Below are 18,651 nucleotides of genomic sequence, written 5' to 3'. Positions count from 1 at the left end.
TTACATGGGGAATTACAATGATGAAAGACTGCCATTTTTCTATTGGGTTTATAATGGAGAAACCAAGATACATGAAAGAGAAGGGAAATAAGTGCACATGCAGCAAAAAATCACAGCTGAGCTCCCTTTTGTAGAGGCAAAAACGTAGAAAAATTGTACTCTAGGTAAGAGTGGTTTCATAAAGGAGAAAATCTTATCCCTGTATAAAAGGTTAATTTAATTTTGCATTTAAAAAAGACTTCTGGATATGCCCTATAAAGTCTTCCACTAACTTTGAGCAAAGCCCTTGTTAGGTTACCAAACCTTACAGCTGCATGTCCCCATTTTCTCTGTTACAATCCATCATTGTGCACTGGAAGTAAGTTCCAGGAATCTCGTGGACTTGGGAAGGAAAGAAGAGCCTTCCCCTAGCATTCTATGGAGGGGAAGTAAACAAAAAAGACTTCATAAAATAAGTATCTCCTAAACTTTATGAAACAGACGCGTCACAGGTCCTACGGTTTCATGCTCTCAGCTGAATAGGTGAGGTGGAAAAACACTGAAGATAGAAGATTCTAATTATAATCCAAATAAAGAGCAAGGACTAAAATGAAACGAAGAACCTATGCTACATTTCAAAGGAAAAAGACTTAGTAACAGAATACAGTTGGCAGATAACATGAAAAGATAAGACCAAGGGTGTTGGCCTAGGAGATGAGCAAAAAATGTGTAACTGAGATACAAATGGCATATTTGTAAAGGGAAATATACAGAAAATAATAGTTAAAATGGTGGCATTTTAAGAAAAGGGTAGAGGTACATCCAAGGAGAAGAGTTATAAACAGGATTACAATTATAACAGGAAGTCTTCTGTACAGAAAAAATAATAAGCTGGAATGTTAATCTTTTTCTTCTTTGTCAACACCAATAAACTGATGGTATCCACCTTGAGTCTTAGATTGAGAAGGAGTCCAAGTCCATGGCTAGCATCAACAGGGAGGTCTCCATGGCCAATTGACACCAAGGACCAGCCACCTGCCCTCACAGAAGATGGCACCAAGCTACTTGGGCACAGAGACAGAATGAGCAATCTGCACAATGAGCACAGAGCCTCAGCTTTGAGAGGGAACTGACCAAGGCCATCAGTAGAGATTTGGAAGAAATTCAGGCAGATCCAGAGTCACAGAAAGCAAGGGAGAAGAGAATGCCATAGAAGTATGATCAACACTATCACGGTCTGCAAAGCAGTAAGGAGAATGAGGCCAAGAACAACCACTGGACTGGGCAGGGACAAGTTCCTGTGTGCCTTGGGAAGGACCATATCATTTCAGGGAGTGATGAAGTGAATCCCATGAGGAATTAGTCAGTTTTTATGTACCACAGAATTAAAGAATCATTAAGTCACTTCTCAGCCTCCACTTTTTGGGATAACTCATCAATGTATATAATTAAAACCACATCCTAAGTTCAGATAACACAAACCTTGGTGGGGGTAAGTACTGTAAGGTATACTTTTTAAAAAATTGAATAAGAGTGTTTTCTCATCTTGTTTTTAAGTGATGGTTACAACTCATATGAATGCAATTTTAAGATATGGTATTTTAATTTTTATTGTAAAAACTAACTTAAATTCACATTAAATTAGGAAAACCTTACAAAAGAATTTTCTTAAAACAGTCATCATTACACAGAATCTGCCATGCATTCTTAAAGTATTTATTTATTTTTTTAAAAGATTTTATTTATTTGACAGAGAGAAACACAGTGAGAAAGGGAACACTAGCAGGAGGAGGGGGAAAGGGAGAAGCAGGCTCCCCGCCGAGTAAGGAGCTGTACGGGGGACTCGATCCCAGGACCCTGGGACCACGACCTGAGCCAGAGGCAGACACCCAATGACTGAGCCACCCAGGCATCCCTTAAAGAACTTAATTAATGCATCAATACCCCTCTACCTTAGGTGGACAGAGTAGGGATTGCTGAAAGCATGTTTGAATTGTGTGCATGCTTTGGTTTCCTCTTCCATAAATTATAGACAAAAATATATAAATAAATAAAAGATGTCTAGGAAGATATCCAGGTCCATGGTCTGACTGACTTATAATGGCATCTGGCTAAGAAGAAGCCATTCCAGAAAAGAAGCCCTCATTTCCTCTACCAAGAGTTTGAGATGGCTGTTGAGATATCCTTATTAAATGAAGAAAGGACACTTGCCAGTGCACTCTGGCCCTTTAAGACCACAGACAGCCTGATTCACTAGGCACCATGGAAACGAGAAGAGAATACTCAGGCAGCTGGCAGCACCCAAGACACTGGCAGTTGGAAAAGTGATGGAGGACAAATGGGACTTCAAGGACAGGTAAAAAAGCAAGAAGCACTTGAAGAAGAAAAGAAAGGTTAAGATGACCTGGAGAAAAGAAAAAGAGATTCATAAGAAGAGTAAGTGCAAAGTAACAGAATTTATTATTTGATACCCACAATGACAACAAAAGGAAGGCAAAGGGTCATTTCTGACATTTGTTGATAGGAAAAAAACTCAAAGAATCAAAATTAGGTACTCCCATAATCGACTGTTACTAGACAAGCCACAGTATTAACTTCTAGTATCCTGAGTAAAGATGAAGGAAGCCAATTAGGACGTAAGAATTCCCCAGTTTTTGTTTTTGTTTTTTTTACCGACCAGTTAAATTAAAAAAAAAAAATTACCATAAAATATCACTTTTTTTAAAGTGACAAATCAAGGACAATCTGTAATTACCATTACATATATGAAAATACATTTTAATGTGAAACCAAAACTAGGGTACGTGACTGTCAGCGATTCACTCTTGTGTGCATGTGCACGTATGTGCATAAGAGCACATGTGTGATTCAGGAAAAGGGTGCTGAGAGAAAATTTTGCATAAGTTGAAGGAGAAAATAATAATGCAAACAAAAACAGAGTTAACTTGCTCTAGAATACGTGCTTCCTTCTCCTCATCACCAGTGTATTAGAGTTTTTTCCTACGATGCGAATGTTATTTCATTGTAAACTTTTAAACAATCTCTATAATTTGCATCTGGTTTTAACGTTATTTTTTATTTCAAAGATGGTATTGTTGATAATACTGGGAAGGGATTCTGCTATTCACTAGCATTTGACAAATAATAAGACTTTTTTTTTTTTTTTTTGGGTAAGAAGAAATAAAACAGTTCACCTCTTCACTGAAGAGGTATCCTGATAATGTAAACATCGTGGTAGGCTAAAACCTGGAATCATCTGGAAGAACAAATAGGGTCCATCATGACTTTCCCAGGCCATATCAGAAAGCCCAACAAAAGGGCTTTTCCAGTGGAATCTCCTCTAATGCCACAAATTCCACGTGGCAATTTCTTACATCTTCAGGAGGAGAAACAAAGACTACAGCTAAAGAAATTCCTTCTTCATAGGATGTTTCTAGTGGCCGAGCTAACAGCAAACACAGAAAAAAAAGATATCGCTGACTACTATGAACAAGTGTTCCAGTCAATTTTAAAACATCACCTAGAAGAAACAGTGACAGGGTTTTTGCTGGTATATCCTACTTCTATTCTGCATATCCTTGAGAGCTCCAGCGGTACACTTTACCGAATTCTTTTAGATTATCTGAGTCATCAAAAGAGTGAAACAGAATTCTTTATCCGAGAGATGAGAATTATCGTTGTGTCCCATAACATCCCAACCAGGCTCTTCATGCAATGGCATATTTCAGTAATAAAAGTTCCAGTCATGTATCTCGATGATGTGACACAGACACAATCTGTGGAAGAGGTTGTCACAGAGTTTCTCACTCAGACTCATAAACTGGCACTCCATCTTTTAAAGACGGTTAAAGTGGGTGCTAAAGGACCAGGAGATAATCTGCACCAACTTGCACCTGAACTGCTCATCCCAGAACAAATAATAAAGTACTTATACAAATGTGAAGAATTCATGGAACCAGAAACTTTCATAAACACATATAACAAACCCGTACATGTCACTTTGGATTCTGAGGTGATATGGCCTGCTCCAACGTATTTCTAAGATTGAGAGAGGTGTGGTGGATGGGGTCTGATCTCTCAAGGAATTGATGCTACTTAAATAAAAGGAAGGAATTTCTAAAGTTACTCTCCTCTTGAAAAAAGAAAGGACCAGAATGCCACAATATACACAAAGGTAATATATTAATCTTCGCAGAGCATGTTGAGCTGAACTTTAAAATTAATGTTTGTTCTGATATTAAGTTCAACATGTTATTTTAATAGGTGGAGAGTTTTAATTACCTCATAATTTTTCAAATGTTAACATCATTTTGATGAAATGGCTTAATTTTTTAAGAAAAGTGTAGATAATAAAGGGCAAATTCAGATTCTCATTCATTCTTTGAGATTTTACTAATTTATTTGACAGAGAGAGAGAGTGCACGCACAAGCAGGGGAGTAGGAGAGGGAGAAGCAGGCTCCCCTCTAAGCAGGGAACCCAATGCAGGGCTCCATCCCAGGACCCTGGGATCATGACCTGAGCTGAAGGCAGACACCTAACCAACTGAGCTACCCAGGCACCCTCATTCATTCTTTCCACAGTAAATGATCAGCAGCCACCACATAGAATCAAATTTCAGGAAAAACCATTTTGTTCTCAGAATATAAAATTTGGGGGGAAAATACCATCATTGAGTTGCTTGCAAGCTAAGTTTAGAGGCAAGTATATGTAAAAGTAAATATGATATGGTATGATCATTATTATAGTTAGCAATATATAGGAAAGACTTGAAGGAATAATCTCTACGTGATTCCAGAATTCAGAACACAAAACCTAAACTTTGAAAAGAGAAAAGCCCATATATTCTGAGCTATATAATTAAGAATTTTGAGGCTATTATAAAGCTGAAGAACACTGTAGCTTTCTGAAACAGCCAGAAAATATGTTGTCAGAAGGCACCGTATTCTTTCAATGCAAAATCATTTTTTGAGCACCCTTCACATGACATATATTTGCCAGATGTTAGGGATACAGTAGGGTACACAGAAAACGTGATTCTTGCTCACTTGTAAAATATTTATAAATGCTCCCACATAAGATATACAGATTGGTTATTTTTTTTTTCAATTTACTTCCTCTAAAACAATGACCTGCAATTTCTGCATGACCTATTTTAAGTTGTTCTCTCCCTTCTTTCATGGGATCAATTACCTTTTGAATTATTTAGAATAATGTAATTTGTTTAAACTATTAAATGGTATTAATATCTTGATGACTTCAGTGATATTTATCCAAAATTATTTCAATATCTCATGAAACAGATTTCCTAGAAGAAACACTGTGTATCATTTTACATTTTATTATTATTACTATTTGATTTTTCAGTCTCTTTGGGAGAAAAAAAAAGCAATATCAGTATACAACTCAAATTTGTTACATGCAGATAATTTGTCATCACTTGTTCCATATCAGAATCAAATTTTGGGAAAGATTGCTTCTATTTTTAAATTTTGTAATATAGATTTAGAGACAGAACGGCATTTTTCACTCTTAGCTGCACTTGAAGTTCTGTTCATTTAAATTTAGTAACAGAAAGGGTACAATTTTAGATTAAACATGAAGTAATTCTTCTGGTTAAAAAAGAGTATATAACTTACAAATGTTTTTATCAATTTAGCAAATACTAAATACCTCATATTCATCAGCAATGTGCTATTTACTATTTACTCTGAAATGTGAAAAGACACAGGCATCCACCCATTGAGAATAAACGTTCAACAACAAAATGAGTAGAAGTAAAAGTAAATGCTTTCCAGGCCAAAGTGGGGGGCGGGGAAAGCCATAGAGAAAAGACTTGAGGAAATAAGCCTTGATCTAGGCTTGTGGATGTGAAGAGAGGCTGGGGAGAGCAGATGACCATATTTAGGAGAACAGAGAACAAGCAGAAACAGGAAGAAGAAAATGAACCATAAATGGTCATTGAATCAGATAGAATCCCTTTAGCAAGGTAAATTTTGTTGTTTTGGAAGAGTATTTTCTAAAGTTAGCAAATGAAGAGAAGTGCAGTCTACAAATAAAATTGTACATTTATCTGTATAAAAGTACTGCATATTTTCCAAAAATGGCTATGGCAATATATTGCATCCCACATGCTCTTCTTAAAATGTGACCTTAATATTCCTACATGTCATGGTGGCTTCTAAATCCCCTCCCCTTGAAATCAAGCAGAACTTTGTAATTTCTTTAACCAAGAGAGTACAACAGAAGTGATCCCATGTGACCCCCCCGAGGCTAGGTCATAATATATGATCATTTCAATGCTAGTTCTTAGAACCTAAAAATACACTGTGAGCAATCTATCATGGTTTTCCAGAGGACATCCCCAACAGAGGTCCCAGCCAAGAGCCACAATCACCACTAGACATGTGAGTGGGTGAACCTTCAGGTGTTTCCAGACTTTAGTCTTCCAGTCAACCCTGGATTTCAAGCCAGGACAACCAACACTATGTGGAGTAGCAAAGATGGTGTGTTCCCCCTGAGCCCTGTCCAAATTGCAGATCTGTGAATGAGATAAATGACTGTCATGGATTTAATCTCCTGTGTTTTGGATGAATGATTATGTAACAATCTGGAACAATAATATATATGTATTGGGAATAACTTTATATACAGATATATAAAGTTATTATATATATTATATTTATTATATAAAGTTATATATATATGTAAATATAACACATACATATATATGTGTGTGTGCATAGAATTTCATATCGTTTAGTTTTCATTCATCTATGCCACTAATATTTACTAAATATCTACCGGTAAATATTTACTAGGGGGCCAAGCACCATGCTTGTCACTGGAAATACAAGTAGTGGTAGAAAGGTATGTAGCTTCCTAGCATAGACCTAGCACACTGCTTATGATCCATCTTTTATTGGTCTATAATACTTTCAGATATGAAAAGTACTGATTGAAAATTAATTCACTAAGCCAAAGAAAAACATTAAAAAATCAGAATCATTTTTGGAGGAAGATATAGAAAAGATCTCAATGCTAATATTACTGATTTACATAGTATACTGTTAATTTACATTTGCAGGATTCTTGAAGTGTCTATTATGAAAATAACTGGAAGAGAAGCTCAAAGAGACTCTAAATAAATTAAACTACTTATATAGTTATTTATCTATTTTAGTGAGCACAGGAGAATGAGTTTATTCAAATGAAAGTTAGCCTTCCTAGAAGTCATGTTGGGCAGGTTTGTACTTATTTTTCAGATACACCATCACTGCTGAAAACATTTTGTGACTTTTATGACAGATGAATGAAGGTTTATAAATCAAAAGGAGTTTGAATATTTTGGCCACATCTAGTTTTTTGATTCCCAGATAATATATACTCCCAACTTGATTGGTGACCTTGATATTCACTCTACATTCATAAAAACATCTGTTGTTATTTTTTTTTACTATTGCAGTCACTCTCAAAGGAGTATCTGCTGTCATCAAACATATTAAAAGAATGTGACACTGTCTCTAAGGGGGAGCAGCAATATGTTTTCAGTAGTCCTTGCATTATTGAGGTTCCTATAAAGCTCACTAATATCATGTCTTTAAAAAGGAAGACACATGGTATATGTTTAGGTATTTGATAAAATACAGAAATGTTATATATAGACCTTACAAGCGTAATTTAATTTGATTAAGTCAAAAACTGTGACTTCTTAAACCTTAGGAAGCCTCATCAGGTAGTTCTCAACCCAATGAGAGTTAGTTTCCTTACAGTAAAACTTTCCATTAAGCTAAAGTACAGACGTTAACCCAAGCAGAAAATGAGTATTTTAATACTGAACATGTAACATTCAATGTTTGAACATGGAACATATAACACATACAAATCCAATGAATGTGTAACATTTAAACAGGTGAGGCCAGTGCCATGCTAATTCTCTTATTTCGATATGGATATCTTTGCAGTAGACTGACATGCCAAGGCTCTTCTGTTCATTTCAGAGTAACCAAGGGCTTTCAGGAAGGTTATAGTTTTCATGAAGGTTAACTAAAATAATGTTATCTGGAGGGAAAAATCCTCCCAGGGTGAATTTAAAATCTTTACTGTCTTCATTTTAATTAAAGAGGCATCTGGATTCCTTCATGGAGAATTACTACTTAATACAAATAGATTTTTACATTCAGTGACTTTATCACAACTTTAGCGACACAAAACCACATTTCAATTCAGTTAAACCTATCTCGAGCAGTAGAATTCCCCCAGCTTCCATGAGGAAATAGGAATGAGACAGCCTCTCACCAACTTTGAGACTATTTCATACTGTAGAAAATGATTTAATGTAGAATTAGAGTTCTCCCCCTTGTGGTCAATTATGTAAATTTCCAGATTACCTGCTGATAGGACCTACAAAGTAAACACAGTGCATAGTTTTTAAAAGAATATAAAGAGAACCCCCAAAGGTACTTTTCAAATGTCTGCTCTAATCTCCCTGTTTGGCAGATAAGGATTCTGAGACCCAAAGACCTGAAATGTTTTTGCCAACAGTGAAAGCAGGAATTGATAATGGAAGTTTCCTATTGCAACCTATTTTACATAATTAGTTGTGGTCATGGGTAAGGAGTCTGGATATAATTATGAGTGGTCTCTTCACTGTGGCACTATATCCCTCCCGCGCTCCAGCCCTCGATCAGTGCCTTCTCCTGAAGTCCCCCTGCATTTCCACAGGCATCTCCCTAGGCTTGAGAGAATGCATCCTGTACCAGTTGACACTCTTCCATTGATCTGCTCCCCGACCAGCACTCCCTGGTGCTAGAAAACAGACCACTCTCCACCCAGTTGCCAAGTCAGAAATCTGAATATTGCCCCAGTTTCCCTTCTTCCTTGCTATCACTGACAGCCAATCGGACCACCCATTTTCTGCAGACAGGATTTCTGTCTGGCTTTGTTTTAGTGCTCTCTTTAGGGATCTCTCCCTCACTCCAATCTCCTCTTCCTCCTGCTAATCTATATGGTATTTCTATCAGTGTTGAAAGTACTGTAGCATAAGAGTTAAGAGCCCGGCCTCTGGGGACACCCTGGGTGGTGCAGTGAACTAAGATGCTGACTAGTGGTTTCCACTCAGGTCTTGATCTCAGGGTCTTGAGATCAATCCCAGCCCTGGGCTCTGTGTGCTCAGCTGGAGCCCACTTGGGACTCTCTCTCCTCTCCCTTTGCAACCTCCCTCACTTGCTCTCTCTCTCAAATAAATAAATCTTTAATTTAAAAAGAGAATCACCTCTGGTATCCAACTCTTGTGTTGGATACCAGGCTCAAGAACCTGGAGAGTCGTATTTCATTTCTTCACCTCTCAACACCTCGGACTCCTCACCTACAAAGGGAGTGTGATAACAGTATCTACATTATAAGATTGATTAGGGGTGTGCTGCATGAAATAATGGTATAATAATCCTGGCATATAAGAACTCAATAAATGTCATTCCTCCCATCAAAATTCTTTAATGGCTTCCATTCCACCTCCAGGATAAAAAAAGAAAAATCTATCATGATCTGCAAAGCTTTGATTCCCAATATTCCTCCTCTCTGTCTCTATTCTCTTTCCTTACTTCTCTTACCAAAATTCTGCTTATCAATCAAATTCTATTTCCTCTTTGAAGCCTGGCAAACTCGAGAAACCCACACTGTACATGGTACTCAACCACATTCTAGCAATTCTCCTGTCGCAGGGATGTTGTCTATTTTCACACTTTTCTTCCCACCAGCGACTTGTAAGCTATTACCCTGGGATTTGGGGGTATTCAGATCTTTAGTGTATCATGTTTAAAAAGAGGCTATTAAAATATCTGTAAGAATTTTTCCATAAAGTTAACTTTACTTTCACCAAAATGATTGTGAAATATCCATATATTAAAATGTTCCTATGTAATTGATCGGGTTTTGTCATTGTCCAGGAAGCTCTTTAAAATAGCAAGTGAAAAATATAGTAGTTGTGCCTTATCTGAAGTTTTCAGTTTTACCCACATATTAATTTCTTTCACTTTAATTTGGAAGGATACTAAGAATACCTTCTGGAAGTGATTCAGCAGAACTTTAGTATTTATGTATTACTATTCACTGAGCCAAGTATAGAAACTCATTCCAAATTCACTGGATTAAAAATAAAAATCCCCTTTCCTATTGGAGTGTCTGAGCAAGCTACTAGTAAAGTATACAACCTTTATTCCATATTTTAAAGATGTTTCCTTTATTTTCTTTGAATTTTTTTTTTTTACCGGCCACACTTACCTGTTCTTTGAGAGAGATGTGCTCAATAAGGCTAATATTATGTATCTTTTCTTAAGTTAATATAATAGTGAAAATTTGTTTCCATTTTAATTTGCACTTCACAGTTCTAATCTCGTTCTAAAATACTAAGCCATTTTTTAAAATACTATTTATAAAAGAGTGCATTAAATGTAAAGCCTTGATTTATTGAGGAAGAAATAAATGTCTGAATACCGAACACATTTACATTTTACCAAAATGCGTTCCATTTGAGGTAATGACCTCCTCAGGGATCTCTCTCACTCACATCTCACCTTCCTCCTCTATTGTTTTTACTAAACTCAGTTTATACTAGACTTCACTTTTTGAAAAGACAAATCATAAACTACAACAAGGTTTATTTCATCATAGATAAAACTACACACCTTGTAGTATTTTGATTCATCAATTCCTCACTTTCTGTCCTCTATAGGGATAATTCCTGAGCACATACTCTGTTCCAGCCAAAATCAAAATGACAAAATGAAAGACCACGGAAGTGACATGACTGACTTTTGTTATGTACTCCATTACCAACTCATTATGTGGCCCAAAGCAAGCAATTTTTTTCTTTTGGAGTCTGCATTCATCTACATCATAGAACCTCTGAGCATTATAAAGTCCACCAAGCTCTTGAACTGTATCCAAAAATGTGTCTCAAAAGAATGACTTGTTGTCTTAGAATCAGGCAGGAGGAGAGGATTCAGATGTACGTATTAAAATGTTGAGAGGCGCCTGGGTGGGTCAGTAGCTTGAGTGTCTGCCTCCGGCTCAGGTCATGATTCCAGGGTTCTGGGATCAAGCCCCACATCGGGCTCTCTGCTCAGTGGCAAGCCTGCTTCTCCCTCTCCCTATGCCTGCCACTCTGCCTACTTGTACTCTCTCTCTCTCTCTCCCCCCCTACCAAATACATAAATAAAATCTTTTAAAAAAATAAAATGTTGAAGCCTGATGTCTGAATGAATGAATGTCTGAATTCACCTACCCTCTCTGTGGGCAATATCAATATTTCCCTTTAAAAAGTCCACGATGGATGCATTCATTTTAGTGCAAAGATGAATGGGAAACTGAAAAGCCAGATATCTGTATATTAGATTATGACATCTAAATAGCATGTTTGGTAGCCATGTAAAGTCAGGGGAAACGGAGAAGAGAGGGACATTTTTCTTTAAGGCTGATGGGAAGCTGTTGACAATTTTAAGTAGTGCATAATCAGACTGGTTTGGCTACTGAGTGTAGAATGGACTGGCAGGGGACATGTTGGTACAGATAGGCTCCTTAGGAAGTTGTTACAAGGCTCCTGGCAAAGGATGATAATGGATAGAACCAGATTAAAGACCGCAGAAATGGATCTAAGGGGACTGATCTGAAAGATAATCAGGAGGTAAATAAACATAGGTTCTGAAGGAGAGAAAAGTGTCAAATATTTTAAATTTCTCGTTTTTACAACAAGAGGTTACCAATCCTGAGGTAGGGAATATATAAGGAGTATAGAGTTTGTAAAGGAAACTGGGCTTTTAATTACTGACATGTGACAGCTACATCAGTTTGGAATAATTTTTTATACTTCTGTTACTAACATCTTTTGATGAGATAGAACATGCATCATATTAAATCTCATACTTTGTTAAAGTGGCTAATTACTAATATGCTTTTTTTTTTCATTTTTTTCCAATTTATTGATTTTCAGAAAAACATTATTCATTATTTTTTCACCACACCCAGTGCTCCATGCAAGCCATGCCCTCTATAATACCCACCACCTGGTACCCCAACCTCCCACCCCCCCGCCACTTTAACCCCCTCAGATTGTTTTTCAGAGTCCATATATGCATTTTTTTCCTTTTTTTTAAGATTTTTATTTATTCATTTGACAGACAGAGATCACAAGTAGGCAGAGAGGCAGGCAGAGAGAGGAAGGGAAACAGGCTCCCTGCGGAGCAGAGAGCCCAATGTGGGGCTCGATCCCAGGGTCGATCCCAGGACCGATCCCAGGACCCTGGGATCATGACCTGAGCCGAAGGCAGAGGCTTTAACCCACTGAGCCACCCAGGTGCCCCCTAATATGCATTTTCTGATATAAGTAAGTAACTTCCAAGAAAGTCAAAACACTGTGATAAGTTAAAATAAATTAAGCTAAAGGAAAAATTGTCCCAACAATAGTCGAGTCTGACACTCACCATCACAGCTACCAATATTATTGTATCTGCATTCAGTGGAGCCAAATATAATACCAGTAGCACTTATTGAGCTCCATTCCTTCCCTTAGCCAAATAAAAGTCATTCAAAACATTACTAATTGTTTACTGATTGCCACATACATTTATTGAAGGCCATGCCATTATCATTTATTGATTCATAGTTATGTGTGAAGGGCACAAATACATAAAAGCCTCCATAGAGTCTTTCCCAAATTAATTGGTATAGTATTTATTTCACTTGCAAGAAAAATTGAGGTCAAAAGGTGTCCTTTGGCATTCTATGAAAATGTTTTGCCCTCTGTTTCTCTCAATTGGTTGTAGGACAACATGACACACCCCAAATTTTATTCTCTCTCTGAATTCAATCATTCAGCAGGTGTGAACTGAAAAACTGTGGCCAACACTTTATCAGGCATGGGGGTTTGGAGGTGTAAGGCAATCATGAGCAAATAAGCATAATTTCTACCTTAGAGAGTATGCAGTCTCTATCTCCCTCTACCCTAGACACACACAAAACTAAACAGTTATAACTATAGTAATTATATTAATTAATATATAATAATATATATTTATAATTACTGTTATCATCTTGGCAATGGTTTCTTAACTTTCCCTAGTGTAGAGGATTAGGGGATGCCTCTGAAGGAAGAAAGATACAAGGATTTCTGGAAGCTGCATAGAACTGAGCCAAATAAAAGGCAGGGAGTAGGAGGGGAGTGTTCCTGGTGGAGGATATATTTATGTACACTTGATCAGAGGGATGTGCTAACACCCAAAGACAAGAAGAACCATACTGTGCTGAGAGATGTGAGAGAATATCAATAAGGCAGGACTTGAAATACAAATGGAATCATGAGAGATGAGATTGGATAGCTAGGCATGGGACCAGATTACGTGGACACTTAGAGCTACATAAGTACCATGACTTCATCCCAAGTGAAATGGGACACAGTGTTGTTTTAATCAGAGAAATGCCATGATTAGCTTATGCACTATAGAAGAAAAAGTAGATCGAATGACAGAAAGATCATTGGTGACTTGGAAAGATTTACCTATGTAATATAATGGAGACAGGGCAGGATATAGTATGTTGAGGAGTGAGGGCTGAGTAAGGAAAGAGAACACAGTATAAACACTCTGAATTGGGAGAAGAGATGAGAAGTATACTTGGTAACAAGACCGGATAGACACACCAGTTAGGAAGTTATTACAATAATCAGGGAATGAGATGATAGGATGTCCGTACAAAGATAATAACCAGAATAGGCATGTGCCATTCCTGAAGACTGGCAATACTGGAAGAACAGTAACTTGGGGATGTGCAGGGAGTAAGAGGTAGTTTTCCATTTTGAACATGAGAAATCTGAGGTGTCTTCAAAGCATCAATGTGAAACCATCCAGTAGAGTTTTGGACATATTCTCTGAAGCATTGGAGATGGGTCTGGTAGAGATAGAGACTGGGCATCATCAGAGATGATGACTGAGGATCATCTGATGACAGGAATAATCCTGTCACCCAGCACAGGACAATAGTGAAGAGAGAAGATAGTCTACTACCCTGAGGGATGCTTAGGGAAGAACAGGGGCCCTCAAAGCAGTCAAAGAAGACATTATTTAAATTGCCCAGAAGCAGAGAAGGAGAAGCAGATCAGGCAGTGACATGAAAGCCAAAGGAAAGGAACATTTTTTAAATTTTCTTTTTATTTTTTTAAAGATTTTATTTATTTATTCAATAGACAGAGATCACAAGTAGGCAGAGAGGCAGACAGAAAGGAGGAAGCAGGCACCCTGCTGAGCAGAGAGCCCGATGTGGGGCTTGATCCCTGGACCATGGGATCATAACCCGAGCCGAAGGCAGAGGCTTAACCCACTGAGCCACCCAGGTGCCCCAGAACATTTGTTTTAAAAGAGAGGACTCAACGGTATCAATTGTTGTCTTAAAGTCAGGTAAGAAGAAGAATAAAAAGTAGACCGAATGACAAAAAGATCATTGGTGACTTGGAAAGAGGGACCTATGTAACATACTGGAGAAAGAAGCAGGATACAGTAGATTGAGGAGAAAGGGCTGAGTGAGGAAAGAGAACATAGTATAAACTTTTCAACAAGCTCGGCTGAGTTAGCTGTTAGTGAATTTTCAGACTGTTTGGGAATGCAAAGGGCCCTCCGGAGATGTTAGAATTTTTACTAAGAGGAAGACCAGAAGTTTATTCTGATTTCAAGAAAGGAATTTATTCTCTTATGTGAGATTAACATCCAATGACAGCCCAAGGGGAAAAGAGCTCTACCCAGTTGTGAATGGCAAAGATCTGGTCTTGGACCTGAAAGGTCCTCAAGTGACAATTTGTACCGTTCTGGAAAAGAATGATTGCTCAATAAACATTTGTTTAGATAAATGCACTAATCTCTGGGAGAAACCTAGCTTTGCAGAAAGTAAATTTAGAATATCCATGAGCTCTGGGGCACTTGGGGGGCTCAGCTGGCTGAGAGGCTGGCTCTTGATTTCAGCTCCGGTCATGATCTCGGGGTCCTGGCATTGAGCCCTGCATCGGGCTCCAACCTCAGTGGGGAGTCTGCTTCAAGAGTCTCGCTCCATCCCTTCACCCTGCACATGCTCTCTCTCCCTCTCTCCCTAAAATAAGTAAATCTTTAAAAATATATATATATATTTATTTATTTATTTGACAGAGAGATAGAGAGCAGAAGTAGGCAGAGAGGCAGGCAGAGAGGGAAGGAGAAGCCGACTTCCCGATGAGCAGAGAGGCTGACGTGGAGCTCAATCCCAAGACCCTGAGATCATGACCTGAGCTGAAGGCTTACTCTTAACCATCTGACTCGGAGCCACCCAAATCTTTAAAAGAATATCTAGGAACTCTGATGTTACACCTCAAACTTTGGGTTATTCCATTGGTATTTCCCATGACCAAACTTTTATAGTTGATTGCAAATTATGCTGTGTCTTTTATCTACTTTATGGATCAACCCCATCACATTTGTAAATTTTGCTCTGGCCATTATCCAGACAGACTGCTTCCTCCTTTGCCCAGTCAGGGCACGCTAGGAAATTGCAAATTGGAATCAAATCTCAATTTTCCAAAGTAATGATTTTAAAGAGCAATAATGCATAATCCAAAATGATAGTGAATTCATGAACCATTTATCTCTGTAATGTATATTCATTAAATTTGACTATAAGTACATCTTATATGTCATTCATACCAAAATGATAAAGCACTTCAACTGAAATGGCTCAAGAGAACTTGCAAGCTTTTCTAGTTCCTCTAGTCCTGCTTCCTACTACAGCCTGTTGTTTCTATCACCTTTCATGTTTAGGTGACTCATTAAAATAATCTAACATACCTTTTTTTTTTTTTTTTTTTAGATTGGAGGAGATAATCTAGTAGCAGCATTTCCTTATTGTTGCGATCATTTTTTTTTAAGATTTTATTTATTTGGCAGAGAGAGAGAGAGATCACAAGTAGGCAGAGAGGTGGGCAGGGGGGAAAAGAGCAGGCTCCCCACTGAGCAGAGAGCCTGATGCGCGGCTCAATCCCAAGACCTGAGATATGACCTGAGCCGCTTAACCCACTGAGCCACCCAGGCACCCAGTTGCCATCATTCTGTATAGCTATATTTCTCTGTCTCTGTCTCTCTGAAAAGTTTCACTCACAAAAATAAAGAGACTAGCATAATGAACCTGGATATCCATCGCCTAACCTATAACAAAGATTAGCATCTCTTTTTAAAATTTGTTCTTTGTTAAGTGACATGACTATGATCTCTCTGAGATATTACAGATCAAGAAAGGACACAAATATGAGACTAGAAGGAGTGTCAGACATTGTCTACTGCAGTCTTGTCCCTTGGACAAGTTGAGGCTCAAAGCACAGCACTGAATGATGGTTAGGCAAGAACTAGACATCATCCATGTCTTGCTTATCCCCTCAGATTAAATCAAGACTACATCTCTACTGCCTGATTCTTGGTACAGAATATTTCCAAAAATCCACATGTTACTAAATCCTATTTTCCACCATCCCACAGTACACAAACTATAAGCAAGAACTTGAAGTGCTTTAAAGTCTGGCGTATTAGGCACACGGTTATTGGGTTTTTTGTAGGGCTAAACAGATGACTGATGGGTTGTAAGAAGCAAAGAAAGTTCTCACCTTGGTTGTTTTTCAACCAGGACGTCATCTGTGAATGTGCTCCATATTTATCTTTTTTATGAGATGATTTCAGGAATTCCTGTATTCCTTTCACTACACACAAGGGGAGGTAATTACCAGTTTGACATTTTCACTTTTGATCTTCTTGCACAAGCAGCAAATGTTTTTGGAGACCGAAAGATGTTCAGGGCTTTCAGATAATATTAAGTGGAAATGTGTGTAATGTTTTCCTGAAGAGTCCTCTTGCCTGTGAAAACTGCTTTGTGGGATCATTCTTCTGAGGGCCACTAACTCGTGTCTGCTGCTAAAGATGTTGGCTCAGGGTAGTGTACCATGTCAGAGAAATTAGAAACCCATAGTTTCTAGGCAGGCACATTCTACTAAGAGAACTACCATTTCTTCTCTCTGGCACTACCTGGTTCTTTTTGCTAATATTAATCAAATGATAGTTGTGTAAGCACAAACAACTGGTTTACAAATGACAAGAAGACAACGTTTCCCCTTTCTTATCATAGGAGAGATAATAAAATACCTCTTTGGTGACAATAACTTCCAGATAGTTAACAGGAACAAAGTGCTTGCATAAATAGAACTATATGTGCATATCTAGAATAGAATTATAGGCTAGACATATTAGTATACACACACACAAACACACGTACATGAGTACATAAACAACTCTCTTAACCCAAATTAGAGAAACCAATTAAAATTCATAAAACTGGGGCACCTGGGTGGCTCAGTGGGTTAAGCCTCTGCCTTTGGCTCAGGTCATGATCTCAGGGTCCTGGGATCGAGCCCTGCATCGGGTTCTCTGCTCAACAGGGAGCCTGCCTCCCCCTCTCTCTCTGCCTGCCTCTCTGCCTACTTGCGATCTCTGTCAAATAAATAAATATAATCTTTTAAAAAAATAAATAAATAAAATTCATAAAACTGCTCCCAGTCAAGTGGGAGAACCAGGGATTTAACTATCAAAGTTTAGCATAGCAATACAAGGAAATCCTTTTGTATAAATTAGATCATTTCTCTACCAGTTATGTCCTCCCCACCTCCTCTTTTGACTCCCATCTGAGAAGCTGCCCATGAATCTCTCCCAGAGTGTCTCCTCCCATAGCTTCTGGTGTGGGCCACAGACTGAGTGGTCCTGTTGCCCTCCCTACTACCCAATCTCTCTCTCTCCACCCGTTCCATTACATGTGTGCACATGTGTGCATACACACACACACACACACACACACACACATTGGGTGGACTAGTCATTATCACTACCCAGAGGCAGTGAGAGCCCATTTGTAAGGCAGCAAATATTTAGTGACGCTGAAATAAGAAACAGAGATAACTATCTGGAAATACAAGAGACAGTCACCTCAACCCCAGATTGCATTTCTCAGCCCTGACTGAGGTCCTAACGTTTTCCATGCATGAATCTTTCCGCTAACCAATGCTTCTCTTTTGCTTAAGTCAGTGAGAGTGCTTTTGGGTTTTTTGTTTTGCTTTGTTTCCCTTGACGCAAACAGTTTCTTAGCAGCCTGAAAACTGGCTTTCAAAGCAACCTACTCACACGTAGTACAGAGTTCTAGATTTCATATTAGAAGAGTCATGTTCCAATCTCTTACTTTCTGCTCGCTGTGAATTAGTGAAGTTATAAACCTCTCTGAGCCCCAGTTTCATTGCCTGTAAACTGAAGGAACATCCAATACGAAATGAGGTAAATCATACATGAAAATAACCAGTAACTCAGTAAGCACTTACTGAATTCCTCGGAGTTTAGAGTATGCGCTGCAAGTTTGCAGTTGTCATAATGCAGTTATGACAAGAAGCTTTGCGACAAGGACATAAGATGGTTTGAATTCTGACCAGCAGCCTAGGGAGACCTCGGAGGTGTCAGGCCAATTAGTCAAGCTGCTGATATTCTGTAGGAAGGATCCAGTAGTCCAGAGATCTTCTAGAAAATCCCCCAGCAGGATACAACATAGAGAAAGTCCTTTAGCTGGCTCTTGCTCCTGCT

The 18,651-nt window shown here is 38.2% G+C and overlaps 2 protein-coding genes across 2 annotated transcripts in view; one reads left to right on the top strand and one right to left on the bottom strand.

The window, feature by feature from the left end:
- Positions 1-18,651, bottom strand: part of ZNF804B (zinc finger protein 804B) — a 516,087-nt gene that overhangs the window by 477,806 nt on the left and 19,630 nt on the right. The window lies entirely within an intron of this gene.
- On the top strand, positions 3,260-4,021 carry TEX47 (testis expressed 47). Its single transcript, XM_044245979.1, has one exon. The coding sequence runs from the start codon at positions 3,260-3,262 to the stop codon at positions 4,019-4,021; it is 762 nt and encodes a 253-aa protein (XP_044101914.1).

This window comes from Neovison vison, chromosome 4 (assembly GCF_020171115.1).
Source record: "Neovison vison isolate M4711 chromosome 4, ASM_NN_V1, whole genome shotgun sequence".
NCBI classification, from domain to species: domain Eukaryota; kingdom Metazoa; phylum Chordata; class Mammalia; order Carnivora; family Mustelidae; genus Neogale; species Neogale vison.
This window is presented reverse-complemented; position numbering and strand designations above follow the sequence as displayed.

Bases quoted from the DNA above. Each gene is read 5' to 3' on its own strand.
- TEX47 (XM_044245979.1), top strand. From the start codon at position 3,260: ATGACTTTCCCAGGCCATATCAGAAAGCCCAACAAAAGGGCTTTTCCA.